Raw genomic sequence first — 15,930 nt, 5'->3', positions numbered from 1 at the left:
GAGCCATTTGTTATCATTCACAATCGATGAAAAATGGTTAAGAAATCATAAATTCTGCCAGGAGCCTGTCTTAAATCCGTCTGTCTCTTCATATAATCCCAGATCAGGGCTCCATGTGAGCCATACCATCACTACCAAGTGTTCTTGTTCATCTTAATGCTGAAGATATCTGCTGTATTATTTGGGGTCTTTGTCCTGTCAAAATAACTTGAACAGCGATTCTTGGAACCACAGTCTGCTTTGAAACCGTGGTCTATGATCTGTGACATGAAACTGTCTTCCAGCACAGTGTGGCTCGCCCAGTTTTAAGCCTGACTACACAGATGTTTCTTTCAGTTAATGCCTGTGTCTCAACCTACATAAGAAAAGGATATATATATATATATATATATATCTACATACATATATATATATATATTATATATAATTGCTTAATCATTCGCCTAATCCTGTTGCTGTATGTGCATATCCCAAGCGAGACGGACTGAATGAGACCAAGGAGGTGAAGACTAGTTTGTTCTTGACTACTTTACTTAGTTAGTGCTTGAATAGTAGTAGCTTGGTTTACTCACATTATTCTTGTTAGGAAATACAAAGGAAACACAACAACACCCTGTGCTTGGTGCGCATGCACTAAAAGACCTTGCCATACAACTCGAGCAAAGCAGTGTTTGTTTGTTCGTGCTTTAAATCTTTTCAGTTTCCATCATCACATCTACATGGCTTTGCACTTCTCTCTTCCTCCACTCGTAGCAGTTCATCCAAACTGTGCCTCTGTGTGTCACAAATCTCAAACAGTGTATATCAAAGTGCTCATGAACACGAGTCCCTTCACTGATACCAATTTTCTCCACAAGCTCATCTCCTCAACAAATCATCAGCTATGTCTAAGAGCTGACTCACTCTCTCGTTTCTTTGAGTTTAATTTCTCCCACAAGACTCTCATGATGATTACTGTACGCATCTGCCTTTCAATCAATACGCCAGGGCCTCTGCATTTTCCATCTTTAATGTTCAAACGGCTGCATGCACGGAAAAGTGTGAATAGGCTCGGGCAAGTGCTGACCAGGCAAAACTGCTCTATGGAGTAACGTTCCGTCACGCCGAACATCATCTGGTGCCGAGATGCGTACGCAACAAGGGTTGCAATGGATCGACAAGTGCAAGATTGGTTGGTGTTGTATTACAGTTTGTCATGGATTTAGTTGGGTTTCAAGAAAAAAACAATACAATTTCAATTTTTTTTCAAAAATAACAGATTCTCTTTCCAAAAAAGACAAGACAAGACACCATTTCATTGCGTGAATCTGGAAGGAGGTTAAAATGATAATAGAGAAAACATTTTTTAAGACTATTTATCCTAGAGCTATATGAAAATGATTACAAATTATGCGTAGAATTAAACCGCAATGATAGATACATGAATCCTGCATGCTAAAATAGCATTTATATTGTTCTAGAAAAAGCCTAACAAATACAAGCTTGTGTGTATATGACATGGGAAACAAGGAACAACAATTATTAATGAAATGTATGGATTTAGTCGATGGCGGAATGAGGAAAAAAATAACTTTTAGTGATGTAAACCCTGATATACAGTATTATAAATATATTAACAAGATCAATATGAATCACTAGAAGCTGTTTTTTTCTAAATAAAACTCCTTTATTTTTTTCTCCACAGAAGTTTTGTTTATTATTATTGTTGTAATTTTGTATAAATGATTGTGTTTGGTTGTGGGCGCTCATGTTTAATGATGAATGTTTGAACAGTGGATATATTCAAATGTTTCTCAAATATTGTCGCCTGCTATTGAAAACAAACAAAAGTACTTAATATGTCTCTGATGCACTGTGTTATACACGGCACAAAGTGCAATATAACATCAGTCTGTATTGGCAGTTACTTCCTCTATTGTAAGGTTCTCTCATTACTGTGAAGAGTAAGCAGCAGCAGCGATAATTTCCCCTGCTATTTACAAAAGAAAGAAAAATTCAGAATTCTTTTTTTTTTTTTCTTGTTTTCTTCCCTGTTGAGATCCCCATACAGCAGTACCTCAAATCAGCTCCAGGATATACATTTTGTCAGCGTGCACGTTCACAGTTTGGAGGAGGGGCAGAGTGAACAGAACCCAACGAGGGAACAGAGTTTGGTATGCCATAGGCTTTGTTAAGTTGTTTGCTTCTGGAACAGTAAAACCCCCGGCTTACGTGCACGAACCGTCCTGTGTTTTGAGTATTAAACAACTTGTTTCTGTTTCTGTCTCGTTGTGCCCTACCAACAAAGGCACCTAATAGGATTGCACTTCAATAAAATGGGGACAAGAATAAAGAAAGAATGGCACATTGAGATGGAAAATTGGACTGTAGGAGGAGAAGACAGACAATATAAAACGTTTGATAGAGAGATGCATAGAAAGAGGGATACATGTAAAGTCCACATATAAAAGTGAGGTTTTTTGAAGTGTGGATTTGACATGGAGGTGCGATCTCACTGTAAACATTACTGCCATTGGGTACAAAGGGAAAAACGTTGTACCTCTTACCAAAAGCTCACCACATGAAATTGAAAGTCTAAAATGTCTTAAAGCTCCCATAGAATAGAAGTACCAATTAACGATGTTTCTTTGGTGTGTATCTGCGCCTTTACCTCGTTTATGAAGCCCTGAATGTTTCGAAACAAACAGTTCAGCCACTGCTGAGAACGCTGAGCGAGATCTCTTAAAAAAAACCTGTTCTGGTTACGTAAACAGCATTTCTCCTGAACAAGCGGATCCTCCTGCTCCGGGCACCAGTCCAGGCACATCCGGTTGCGTACATTGAACCGCATTGAGCGACATTGTCTTCTGACTCTGGGTCCTACTCCAGGGCAAAGTCATAAAAGGGACTGCGGCGGGGAGTCGTGACGAAGCCCTTTTTAAACATTGTTAAAACAACGTTTTAATAATGAGTAGCAGTGCATCCACCGTTCCAGAGGGGGGAGCTGTGATTCTGAGAGCTGGTGTGCTAATTACGTCACTTCCAGCTATTGGCCAATCACAAGACATTCGGGAAGGCTCCACGCTGGCTGGCCAATCACAACACAGTCTGTCAGGTCATTTACAGCAACTAGGAGGTGTTTGACCATACAAACAAGTTAATGTATGTAAGTAGTTGTTCATCCACTGCTGTCTCTATCAGTAAGTTCTAATGGGTTATTTTGTGACTTTGGTGTTTGAAGACAAACATTGCGATTTACCTATGTGACACAAACTTACCAAATGAGGCAGCAGTAGACTGTCATCTTGTGTGTCCCCGCAAGCTAAAAACTGGTATTTGCTATATGGACTTTGATGCAGGGAGTGAGCCATTTGCAATTTTGCAGAGATTTAGTGGCAAACATACATTTTAAACTACAAACGTATTAGGCGAGTGCTATTAAAGGGCTGTGTTTGAGTCCCCATGCTTTCAGAGTCTCTGCAGGGCTGGTTCTTGGAACAGGGTATGTACAGTATACAGTCATTGCTGAAAATGTGTCAGTACCTAATACAAACACACTTAAAAAAAAAACCTAAACTAATCCTTTAATTAATTTAGGTTGTGTGTATTGTGTAGCCCCACTCCCCCTGCAACTCCCCTTCTACTCTGTTACTCAGATTCTTCTTATTTTCCACAAAGCAAGACGTTTCTGTCTTTGACTCTTAAAACTACCAAATGAGAAATGTCTGGACATTCTAACTTCCAATTAAGGCCCCGGTCATACTCTCTGTGTGTCTGCAGAGGTCTGGTGCTGCTCTGTGATCTAAATATCATCAACCACCCATGTCCACAGTGGTGCACACAAACCATTTACAGAAAAATATGAGCACCTCCACATTTTGAGATGTGCTGACAGAATATGTTGACTGTGCATGCTCTTCTGTCAGCACAGTCCAGTTGGTGGCACACTCTTGTAACCATGCTTTCTTGAACTTATGGTAGGAGGTCCGCTAATACCAACACGTGAACTACCCATCAACCAGTCAAAACAATAAAAAAATACAAGGAAAATATGAAATTGAGGGTGAAGTTGCTGCTACCAAAATGTGAGCTCCAGAACACATTATGGGGAAGGCCATACTTTTAGTATATACGTTTGTAATAGTATTTACAATATTTAAAATGATGGTTAACTTCCTGTTTCCCCTTCTTTTATGCAAAATCTAAATAAAGTGACACGCTTGCAAGGTATCAAATACATATTTCTGAATTGGATGCACTAATGCACTGAGGCATGGATCCAAGCGCTTGCTTAGGTGCTGTTTAGGTCAGTCACTCATAAAAGCTGTTCCAATATGAAATTAGATCAGTATAGATGTAATGTACAGATCTTTCCTTCATTGTGTCCTTTATTCTGCTTCTCCTTTGATTTCTAGAATAGAACTATATATATATATATATTTTATAGATATATTTTTTTAAAGGAAACTGCTAAAATGAATGAATCTGGTTTGTGAAATGATAGTTATTCTCCCTCTCCTCCTCAAGGGTCTCGGTGAGTTCTTCAAACACATTCAAGCCTCTCACACAAGCAACGCACTGTACATATAAATGCCAAGACTCTAGAGTACCGTGAATGTATAGGAGTCTTGGGTCTCTCTGTCCAGTGGCTGCAACAAGGTGAGATATCTTCCGATTCCAGTAGCAGACGCAGAAAAAATGTCAGAGTAGCTGTCCAAAGAGAACTGGAGCTGGGGATCCTTTGTCTGTTGGAAAAAGGGAGAGAGATGTGTGGAGGTGAATGGGAAGCATTTTGAAGAGTGAGCTGACTGGCATGGGTGGAGCCAGCCTCGCTCTTGCCTTACTATACCAATTTACCCTGGAAACCCCAAGGGAACGGTGCCAAAAAATGGAACAACTGGTTATTTTGGTACTATTCCTAATGGAATGCAGACCATACCAGACCAAACATGAAATACAGACACTCATTCTCACTGAAAACATGGCTGCCACTTAACATACGGCTCATCTATTTAAATCTACACCCACTTGAGTGTATGATATGTTATCTTATGTTTGCTATTTTAGCATGCCATTAGACAGCCTGTTGAAATGTTCTGCTTACTCTACTGCACCAAAGTCTATAGAGAAAATCAGTTTCTTTTTATCTCATCGGGACAGAGGACGCAGCTGGACTACTGCTGATGCATTTAGCAATTTTCTATAAGTTTGGTGTTTGAAATATTTAGTTTAGTCAGTTATTTAGTCACACAATGATATAATTTGATCAGATGAAGATTGCAGTGCTAGATTACAGATCAAAAGTGATGTGGTGTAAAATTGCTGATTTTCTCTTTTGATTTTAATGCTCCAGTGCTCCAGGTCTCCGGTGAGAAAAAGCTGACTAACACATTCTTAAGATATCAAAGACCTTAGCTGGAGAAGATTTTATCAGGTGAGCATGTGTTAAGTTGCGATAATCAGTTTGTCCTTTAGTCCCTGCTGTCAGCCATTATTTTCTGTGGCAACACACTTCCATGGTTTTGGATCATTTCCGGCACAAGGGGTGCTGGGCGTTAGCAGCACCTCATTCAACTGCAATGAATGAATGAATTATTACCATGAATTGGCTTCTTTCCAAGGATAGCTTTTATGTCAAACTAACTGAGAATCTGATAATTCCATATTTAAAATAACTATAAGCAAAAGGTGGGTGTGTTTGTGTGTGTGAAAAAAGAGAGACAGGCAATTCTTATCCAAGTCCTCCTCCGATATTACCCACACAGGCACTTCCTCTGTGTCTATGCTGTACGTGTGTGTGCGTTTGTGTGTGTGTGGGAGCTCCCATTCCAGATAAGGCTGGCTCAGCAGGGTGGGTGGGGGTTGGGGGGGGGGGGTGGATGATAATATTGTTGATGTAGCTAGTGTGGATATTGAGTCATAAATAAACACAAGTGCACGCACGATTTCCCATTCTTGTATGCACACACATAAATAAAGGTGATGGACGGCACATAAAAGCAATTAGGACTAATCATGATTGTTGGTACTTAATGCGGGAGGAAGGACCAGGGTTAGCAATATTTAAAATAACTCAATGCATATCAATCACCACAGGCATGTGCAGTCTTAGAAACACACATTATTCCCACTAAAGACATTCTCTGCTGTGAGAGCCTTTGAGAAAGCCATGAACTAGAGCTATTTCTTTCGTCAAAATGGCTATAAGCTCTTGGGAATGCATCAGCAATTACGGTATTTGAGCACTGTACATTCTTATATTATCACTGAGAGGCAGTGTAGAGAGGAGAGGTTTACTGTGTAGAACCAGGAATGAGACAGAACACTTCACACAACACAAGCAGGGCTACATCCACACAGCTACACTTTTAACACATTCGGATACAAACATGAACAGACATGAACACCTTAAATTCTACATCATATGGAAATTCAGGTACACAAAAAGTGCATGCATGGTGTACACACGCACACACAAACACACACACACACAAACATTAAGTACCATTGTACACCTTAAAAGGTACAAATGGTTGTCATGGAGGATGTACATTTTTTTTACAATTAATACATAATTGCGTGTTGACCGATTATTTGCATGAATGAAAAGCTAATTCATGTGGTAAATTTGCAAACATACACATAAGGTGCAGTGGACATAACTTTATAATACCAATTTTTGTTTCTACCTTTTAAAACCTGGTGAAAATGGTATAGATGTTGTTTTGTTTTAATTCTCTTATCATCAACACAAACATTTCTGGCAATATAGTACATTCAGGTACAGTGTGCAGACCACGGCTGCACACTGTAAAGTTGAGATAACTCAAAATTTCAACTAATTCAGCAACTTACTGCAATCAATGTTTGAGTTTACAGCCCAACAAAAGAGTTTTTATAAAGTTCCAACTACAATTATTTTGTTAGAAAAACTTGTAAGTATTTGTTCAGAAAATTAAAAAAATAAATGTAAAAATTATTTTGACTTTTTCTTTTTTACAGTGTATGGAAGGTGATTTGTAATTGAAGACAGAAGGTGATTCGGTGACTTCTTTATCACATTTCGAACATACATTTTCAATGAAAGGAGGTTTAACTCATGCTCAGTGCTTATGTTCTTTAAAGTCAAAATATGAAGAGGAAAAGTGCACTGTAAAAACAGTGAAGGTAGCTAAACTTATACATTTAGTTGCTGCCTTAAGAATAAGACTAAACACAACTCATTCTTTTACGTTTAAGTAAATCAAATTATGTCACAATACGTGTTTATTTTATTTTACATTGTAGTGACAATAGCCAGCTGGACATGTGACTGCTCACTCTCTGAAATAAAGGGTCAAAAAATCATAGAGATTAGTATTTTCAGAAGGTTATTTACAGCATCTTTTGCGGAGAAATGTATTCTGTGAAGCCTTTGTCATTATTGTGTATGTGGAGCAATGCAATGGCTATAGTGCAACGAGCAGTGGTTTTTGTTGAGATAAAATAACTTTGGCCCATCCTGAAAATGGATGACAAACTGTGTTTTGGATTGACCACACCAACACACTTTGTATTCACCAGGTGTAATATATCAAATGCAGCTGTGTGTTGTTGTTAAGTCTCTGACAAGTAGAAATGGTAGTGGTGCAATGGATGCAACCAGTAATTTTGGATGCGGCAGATGTCACTTTAGCAACATTAACCACTCTTGCTACATTGTCAGCCATGATGGACACCAAGAATCAAACCCGCCCCCTGTTTAGCACTGACTGTCATTAAGCATGAGAGAATGGGAAGCTTGAACAGGTCTTTCCGCAGAAGCAAACGGTACTGTAAAGTGTCACATGACCACCGAACACTGGTCAGTGAGGATTCAAATCTGTTTGTTTTTTGTTTGATTTTGTCAGAAAGTCCTTGTTTTTTAACTAGTTGAATCCCTAGAGAAGTCAACAAAAGGAGGTACAGACAGAAATCAAAGCACTCAGATGATACATACAGGTGTCTTATTGGCCGGTAGCTATAAATGGAGAGTGGATGCAAAAGAAAAAAAAAACATTTAAATGACAAAAACCAATTAATAAGCACAAAACCAAATCGACTTTATACAGTAGATATTTAACATTAAAGCAACTTAAAGCAATTTTGTCCTCCGCATTTATAGAATGGAATTCTGTCTTTGCTGTGGTACAAGTTGATTTGCCAGTCACAAAGTAATTCACATGTACAATGATGGTAATGATGTATAAATCGGCTTTTAGTCTTACCTCCTCCACATCATTATCCAGAGCTATGATGGTCAGTGGTGCAGACAGGCCAACATTGGTCGCTATGGTGGTTCCTACTGGTGAGGCCTCACTGACGTAACCATGGTAACTTGTTTCCAGGAAGTAGGGTGCCTGGTTGTTTTCATCCAGGACTTCGATTTGGAGGTTGGCAAAAGCTGGCAGTGGGTGGCCATTGTTCTGTTCAGCCTAAAAGCAAGAGAGAACAATTATCGTTTCAGTTTGGCAGCGACACTTCACTTTCTGCTCCCTGGTGGTCATTAATCCTCTTGCTGAGGTCTTATTTAATGACAACATTTCACACAATAAATGTTAAATAGCACTCAGGAGAGCTCTTAGCTTTGATAATGGTAATAAAATAAGGTAATCTACAGTTGCTTGGGTTTATTTCAAAACAAAGTGTGGGGCAATTGGATCATAGGGTTGAGGTGTCAGTGGGATTTTTCTTTGCTCGGTTGGTCAAGCCTCGAAAGGCTTTTACTTGAAATATGGTTTAGAGCATGGGCGGATGGTGTATAGGGGAGATTTGGGCGACGCCCTACCAACAAGGAGGAGAAAGAGAATTTGTTTACTTAAGCAACTCCAAAGATCCTTAGTACTAGTATTTCTTTCAGCCATCTCTGAAAAATTCCGATTGGACAATGACTAGAATCTCTGCCAGCAAAAGTAGTTATTTTGCTGGCAGAGATTCTAGTCATTGTCCAATCGGAATCGTCAGATTCAAGTCATATTTTAGGGTCACGCCTCTTTTGGGGCGTGTTGAATTGCCTCAGCATTCTCCCATTGACTCTCAAAATTTTTCCGGAAAACTTACTCTCAATGCATTTTCAATGAGGGTCTTGGGGCTCGCACAAACTTACTCGCGTCATTATGTAAACTGAGCAAAGAGGAAGGGATATCTTCACGCCATATCTCCCAATAAGTTGTTCGCCTCTCTGGTGGCAGCGCTCTAACCGAAGCTCACTGTTTTAAAACCTTTGATTCACCGGTCCCAGCACTAACTGATAAGTACACGTAGTTTTACCAGTGCCACGGAGTTCACGCTTTCATACGTGTTTGCTGTTCATGACTCGTAGCAGCGGACAGCAGTCATTTGAGGCTATGTTTGTTAGCTTGTTTGCATTGTTGCATAACAACATTGATGTATGTATCGCTCAAGGTTTAACTGCAGGTTTAAACTTCACGCAAATCAGACAATCGGACTGTTTTGTGTAAAAGAGTATGGTAAGATGCATTTAGCAACACATCTAAAAGGTCCAATTCTGCACTTTCCTTTACACTTGATTAATAATTTGACTGCACTATCTTGTCATATGTTTGTTGTATGTATCTGGTAAAGGTTGTAAAAGCTCTTGATCCTTGGTCAGTTAATAAATACTTAACTTAATATTCTGCCCATTGCCTTTATGTGGTTGCTGGACACATATTGTGTCTTGTTTAGCTATTTTACATCATACAACATTAGATTGTGTATGTATGTAAATACTTTTTGTTTATGAAGTTGCCATCTAGTGGACACAAGAAGGACTCTGTTAATTATCTAACAACACATTGATACTGTCTTGCTTTATGCACCTTATGCGCATTGAATGGATCACCTTTTTTACTGGTTTAGAGACATATAAATGGAAGATTCCTGTAAAAGACAGCCTCTTTTGCCTTTTGACTGATTATGAATTAGATCATGTGGTTTACAAAATAATATGTAATATGTACTTAGAACATGAAAGAAATGAATCGCTTCATGGAATCAAAATGTGTTTTGCTTGAAGTACTTGACAACCGTAATGAATACTCCAAGGCATTCTCTCTGAACCAATTTAAATGCCCTTTGTGGAACTAAAAACACACTTCTGACAAGTGTTGGAGTGAAGCCTCAAAAAACGTCAGTGAATTAAGCTCAGCAAAAAAACAAGGTTTAGAGTTTTGTTTGCTACTCTATTGTAATTTTTTCCTAGATAATTTTTTTCCGTGGGATCCAACAGCTTTTCAAGCCCAAGAAGCCAAACATAGATCAACTATTGATCTAAACACACCAAAAATCTAAACCAAACTAAACCCAGTCACTAGGGGGCCACATCCAGTGTACTCTGAGGGCTAGTCAATATGCGGATCACTGTAAACTATTAGATGATTCGCTGTGGCGACCGAAAGAAACCGATAGAAGAAGATTGACAAACCGAAACATACAAACTGCTTTAACCACACAAGCAAAAGGAAGATTAAAAAAAATGTGTTTGACACGTGCTTTAGAGTTTACCTGGGTAGAATACTTATGAATAAGGGAGGAAAAAAAGAGTAAACATTATGGACAGAAAAAATTAATCAAGTTAAACCTCATCTGTTTGCAGCTCCACTGTTCCTCACCTTGATAACCAGGTCAAATCTGCGGTGGAGTTCTCTGTCGATGGGCTTCAGCAGCAGGAGCTCTGCACTGGTTCTGTTCAGGATGAAATATTCTGCATAGGACTGAGGTTTGCCTGAGAGGAAGCAAGCAACACATCAAACAAAAACAAAAACAAAAAAATAAGACAATGAAAGAGAACAGAGGCAGGCATGGCCAAGGTTTTTTCCCAGTGTCCTAATCTTAAGAAACACACAAATAAATACACAGGCCTTGATTTCCCTGCTGAGTAATGTAGCATTGTTTGCGAGTATGTGTGCACACTGGCAGATTTGTGTGTGCCCATGCCTGAATGACTACATTGTGTATTCCATTCATAACTGTCACTTTTTAAAAATCAATAGTGTTGTACGACATGACTGCCATACCATTTTTCTTTGCTCTTGATAGACTGAAGGGAAGGAAACTGGCCACACAAAGCTGCAATAGGCAGGACCACTGGGAACATAGTTTTGACTTTCATCCACTCTGAACTGACTGTAGGTGTGAATGTGAGTGTGAATGGTTGTTCATTTGTGTGTATTGGCCCTCATGTTATCCGTTCTGTGACCATCCTGTCGTCGCCTACATACGTATACGTATACATACGTATGACTCAATACCGTAACTCCTAGACCATTTGTGATATCTAGAAAATTCAAAAACTATGGACTGGCGATCTCTCCAGAGTGTGACCCTGTCTTTCGCTCTATGGCAGCTGAGATTGGCACAGCACCCCCGCGACCCTCATGTGGAGGAAAAAGCGGTAGAAGATGGTCCGGATGGATACCGGAAAGCAGAGAAATAGAGCTTTGCGCCCATATATACGGTACAACCGCCCAATCACAGAAAAGATTCACCAGTCACTCGTTTTTGATATCAGCTTATTCCTAAATGGTTGAATAACTGCGAGATATGGAAAGTGAAAGCTATTTTGGAAAAAGGGGCAGAAGCACTCACTCACTGAACATTTTTTGACAACACTATAGAGCCACAAAATCAATATATTAAATCCAGGCAACCCGATTATCATGATGATCATAAGAGGGTATAAAAAAAAAAACAGTATGGATGGATGAACTTCATCCAGAGGGTATTAAAAATATGAATGTTTTGGGATCGCAGCTCAGATGAACAGACAGACAAACTCTCGCTTCATACTGAAAAGATGACCAGAGGCAAATCTCTCCACCTCAGAAACTCTCTTCCAATACACATTTTATTGCATTCATTGACTCTCTTTTAAACTTTCCATTTTTAGGTTCTTTGTACTGCAGGCAGCTGAGCAGCAGTGGAGTAACAATCATTCCACCAAAATAATCGTAGGAGAACAGCCAATAGGAGCACATTCTGTCTCTCTGAAGTGTCCAGTAATTGGTCAAAGCCTCCCCTGATGCAACACATGTACTTGTGAGGCTCAGATCACTTGATTTGCATTGTGTTAAAAGGTTTTTACACAAAAACCCCAACTGCTGTACATTTAAAGCTTCCTAAATTGACAATTTCTCAGTTTTTATTGACATTTCTGATATATATATATATATTTTTTTTTTTTTCTAAATCATAGATGTCAGAGGAGCTCAAATTTGCAACACATTATTCTGCCCTTTATGACACAGCCACTGATAAGCCTTCTCAGACAGATTAGTTCCACACGACGAGTCTGGGAAATGTAATCAAGTCTGTATCAAGACATGTCAGTAAATCCTCGACACTAAAACTCTCTGTGTATGTGTGTGTGAGAAAGAGAGAGGGAGAGTGTTTGTGTGTGTGATGGCATTTTTCTATTTCTATCATTGATCATTCCAGACATCAATCATATCTTTCAGTGCAATTGTTATAACGCTCTAAACAAGGAAAGTAATGATGAACATTATTGCGGGTAAGGCGTTATTAATTAACTCATTACAGTAGTAATGTTTTTTTTACTACTAGTCAAATTATTATTTTTACTGTTTATTCTTGTACTTTTTTTTGCCACAAACAAATGAAATGCACCTTACATTTCTGTTCCTCATACTGTTTGACTGAAAGAAAAAAAATGATGTATATGTGCTGTGGTTGTGTCACTGCACTGCACTTGTTTGTAGTGGTAGAGGGGCAAGTGGACAAAACAGAAGGTGTTAGCTTCATGGTAGAAAGGAAAATGATGCAAAAGTACTTTTCTCAGACAGTAACGTACTTTGCAGTACTGCAGTAACTAAAAGTTGTAACTAGCTGTTTGTTAATGAACAGTAGAAAATCTATATCAATCAATATTGAAGTGATTTGCATCAAACCTGGTGGAGCACTGGAACATGGGCGCAAGGAAGAAATACAATTTCCTTAAAATTATTTAGAATTTGTCAATTTCCTCATGAGAAATACCTTAATCTTGATGTGAATAACAGATATTAAATAGATAAATGCTATTTTATCTTTTGTGCTCTACGGATCATTTGACCTTGATGTGTAACGTTGTGTGCCGTTCCAGTTATCCACCCATTTCCATGGTGTTCATGGAAGCCCATGAAATATAACAGTGTATCTCAGGAGGGATGTGAGGGACTAAAAGTCAGCCATGTGAAAAATAAAATAAAATTATGCCCCATGGTACCGCGAACGCTTTTCAACATCATATCGTAATGAATTCTGAGAAAAAAATTCAAATCAATAAAAACAAAATCACCTAATGCAGACACTTCATAGAAAGATTATTAGCACAGAACAGTCTAAAAGCAAACCTAACCAACCTACCAATGAGGATGGAGTAGAAGATTCCTGGTCTGTCAGAGGGAGGCTGTATGTTTCTGTCTTGGTCCACGGCTTGTATGGGTGGAGTCACATTCAGTGGATTCACCTTATCCTGAGATAACAACAAACAACAACAACAAACAATGTAAGCAATGGAATTGAACATTGTGGCATACAAAACCTGAAACACTGCAGAGAATTACAAAAGGCGCTATATTAGAGAACATTTTCAGACAAAAGTATAGTGTAGCGGAATGGTTTCATTTTTCAAAAGAAAACAAGTGATTGCAAATGTAAATCAAACAATGGTGGTCTGTCTCGCTTTGTAGTTTCCCAAGGCATAAAGTGACACTATTTCTTTTGCTACTTTCCTTTAGAAAATGTTTGCCTGCCATAGAGTTAAAATGCAAAGAAATGTTTCAGTTTGTATGAGGCTTCATGTGCTTTGTGCAGAGCCAGCATCAAACGGCAGTCAGGTATGGGTGGGGGTGAGCTCTCAGCCACTTCACAAAAGGCTCACTTCATAGAATATGTTCACTGCTTTGTTAAGACAGCCTTTTCAGACAGGAAACTAAAGTTGTGCTAAAGTGTTAATGGCTCACTCCCCAAGACCAAATTCCATTAAGAAAATCAGCAATTTAAATCTTGCAGGACACATGAGTTCTTCACCCACTGCTGCCTCCATTAGAAGGTCTAATTGTGTTATTTGGTGTCTTCTTTGTATGAAACCCTTTCTAAGACAAAAAATACAGATGGAGGCAGCAGGTGACCAGCATCTCTTGTGTCCTGGGGCCTAAAATGGCTAGTTTTTGTCAATGAACTTTGATGGGCGAAGTGAGAAGTTTTTTTTTTTTTAAACAAGGTACAATTTTTTTTGACACATCTATCTATAAAGGAAGTTGTGTCCGTCTTTCTGTCTATCTGTGACGGGCATATCTCGCTGACCATTAAGCCCAATTTATTCTCCTGCGTAAAGTGCTCTGTGTCGATGGAGAGCCTGTCGGAGAGCCTCTGCGTCGTCTCTAACTGCACAAAATATTTTTATATAAGTGTCCGTCACTCCGCGATTGGTCCTCAGGACAGGCCGAGCGAAGCTGCTCTGTGCCGGCTCACAGTGCGCACCGACCGTCCACAGACGCGGAGCTGATCACCGCCGACAACGTCGCTGCCAAACTATAAATACGTCATATCTTAACACACACAGCACATGTTTAGACTCTAAATGGCCAATTTCTCGCCTCAAATTATCTTAAAACTGCGTTCCGTGACACAGAAAAGTGAGAAACGGCCACTGTTTCAACAACAACAGTCTTTCTCTCTCGGACGCCATTGCTCACTGTAGCCAGAAGCACAACAACCTTGCGCAGCGACCCCTACTGATCGGGCAGGAAATTGCAGCGCGTATCCATCACCACGACGCAGAAGTATGAAAGCTCGAGGTGTCTCTGTGGTGAAGCAGTCGGATAACGCATTACGCAGTTGAGATGTATAATGTGGCCTTCTGTCAGATCGCCCTAAGACTTTGGATATGGGTTGAGCATGGCCCCATGATGTGCATCCTTGATTTAAACTTTTTTTGGAGGAATTTCAATTTTTGCTGATTTATCACACTGCACTTTCGCTGACTTATCACACTACACCAGGAAGGCAGTGGCTCATCAGCCGCAGCTGCGCTGTCTGGAGCTGGGAGATGGGAGTGAAGAGGCTGTCCTCATGGTGGGTGAGACATTTTCACACGGTTCACTGCAGAACATGTTATACTGAAACGACGAAGTGTCCATTCACCAATACGCAAGCACATATTTATTTTGCATTAGCATGCGACTACTTTGCGGCTAACTTGGCAAACCTGTTTCCAAATGTAAGCTAGCGAGGCTATGATTAGCATTAGCGTAGGGCTAACATAATACAAACACTGTGCAACCTTATTAGGCACAATGCAAATGTTTTAATTTTTGATTAGCATTAGCATTTTTGATTAGCATTAACTTAAAAAGCTTCTTCAGCTCCCACTATAGGAATACATACTTCCTACAGGCACTGCACTAGTTTTTTTGAATGAACATGAACCTGAGTGGCTAAATCTGCTCTCATGCATTTCAAACATCCCTGATTTTGTCATTCCAATAGTGACAATGTGTGACTTTTCAATATGAACACAAGTCTGTTACAAACCATCATCAAATGTTTTGCTTTCTGTGGTGACACCGAGTGAGGGCGTTCAACATCACGATTGATGGAGGGATGGCGGTCTGATGATGGAAGATAAATGGTCTGTATTTATATAGCAGTTTTCTAGTCTTGTTGACCACTCAAAGCTGCTTTATACTACAGTGTTGCTATTCACTCACACTTTCATACAGGACACCTATTTTCTATCACTCATCTTTCGTACCCATTCACACGTTGCCGGCACAGCCGTCAGAAGCAACGTGGGGTTAAGTGTCTTGCCCAAGAACACATTGGCATATAGATAAGCAGAGCAGGAAATCACAACCTTCTCTCACCCACACATGGACCCACACACAAAATTCTGTGAGCAAACACTATTGCAAATTTCAATCATAACAC

The 15,930-nt window shown here is 39.5% G+C and overlaps 1 protein-coding gene across 1 annotated transcript in view; it reads right to left on the bottom strand.

Annotated features, from left to right (window-relative positions):
• The window catches only part of LOC310939461 (protocadherin-15-like), a gene marked incomplete at its 3' end in the record, with an annotated part of 234,158 nt that overhangs the window by 145,100 nt on the left and 73,128 nt on the right, over nt 1-15,930 (bottom strand). Inside the window, exons 9-12 of the mRNA XM_083904226.1 lie at nt 13,363-13,471; nt 10,611-10,723; nt 8,226-8,432; nt 4,590-4,724 (exon numbers count right to left, since the gene is read on the bottom strand). Of these exons, the coding sequence (XP_083760352.1) occupies nt 4,590-4,724; nt 8,226-8,432; nt 10,611-10,723; nt 13,363-13,471 (564 nt within the window). The remainder of the gene's footprint in view (nt 1-4,589; nt 4,725-8,225; nt 8,433-10,610; nt 10,724-13,362; nt 13,472-15,930) is intronic.

This window comes from Microchirus variegatus (genome assembly GCF_963457635.1).
Source record: "Microchirus variegatus genome assembly, chromosome: 17".
NCBI lineage: Eukaryota > Metazoa > Chordata > Actinopteri > Pleuronectiformes > Soleidae > Microchirus > Microchirus variegatus.
The sequence above is the reverse complement of the archived record's forward strand: the minus strand, read 5'-3'. Positions and strand labels throughout refer to the sequence as shown.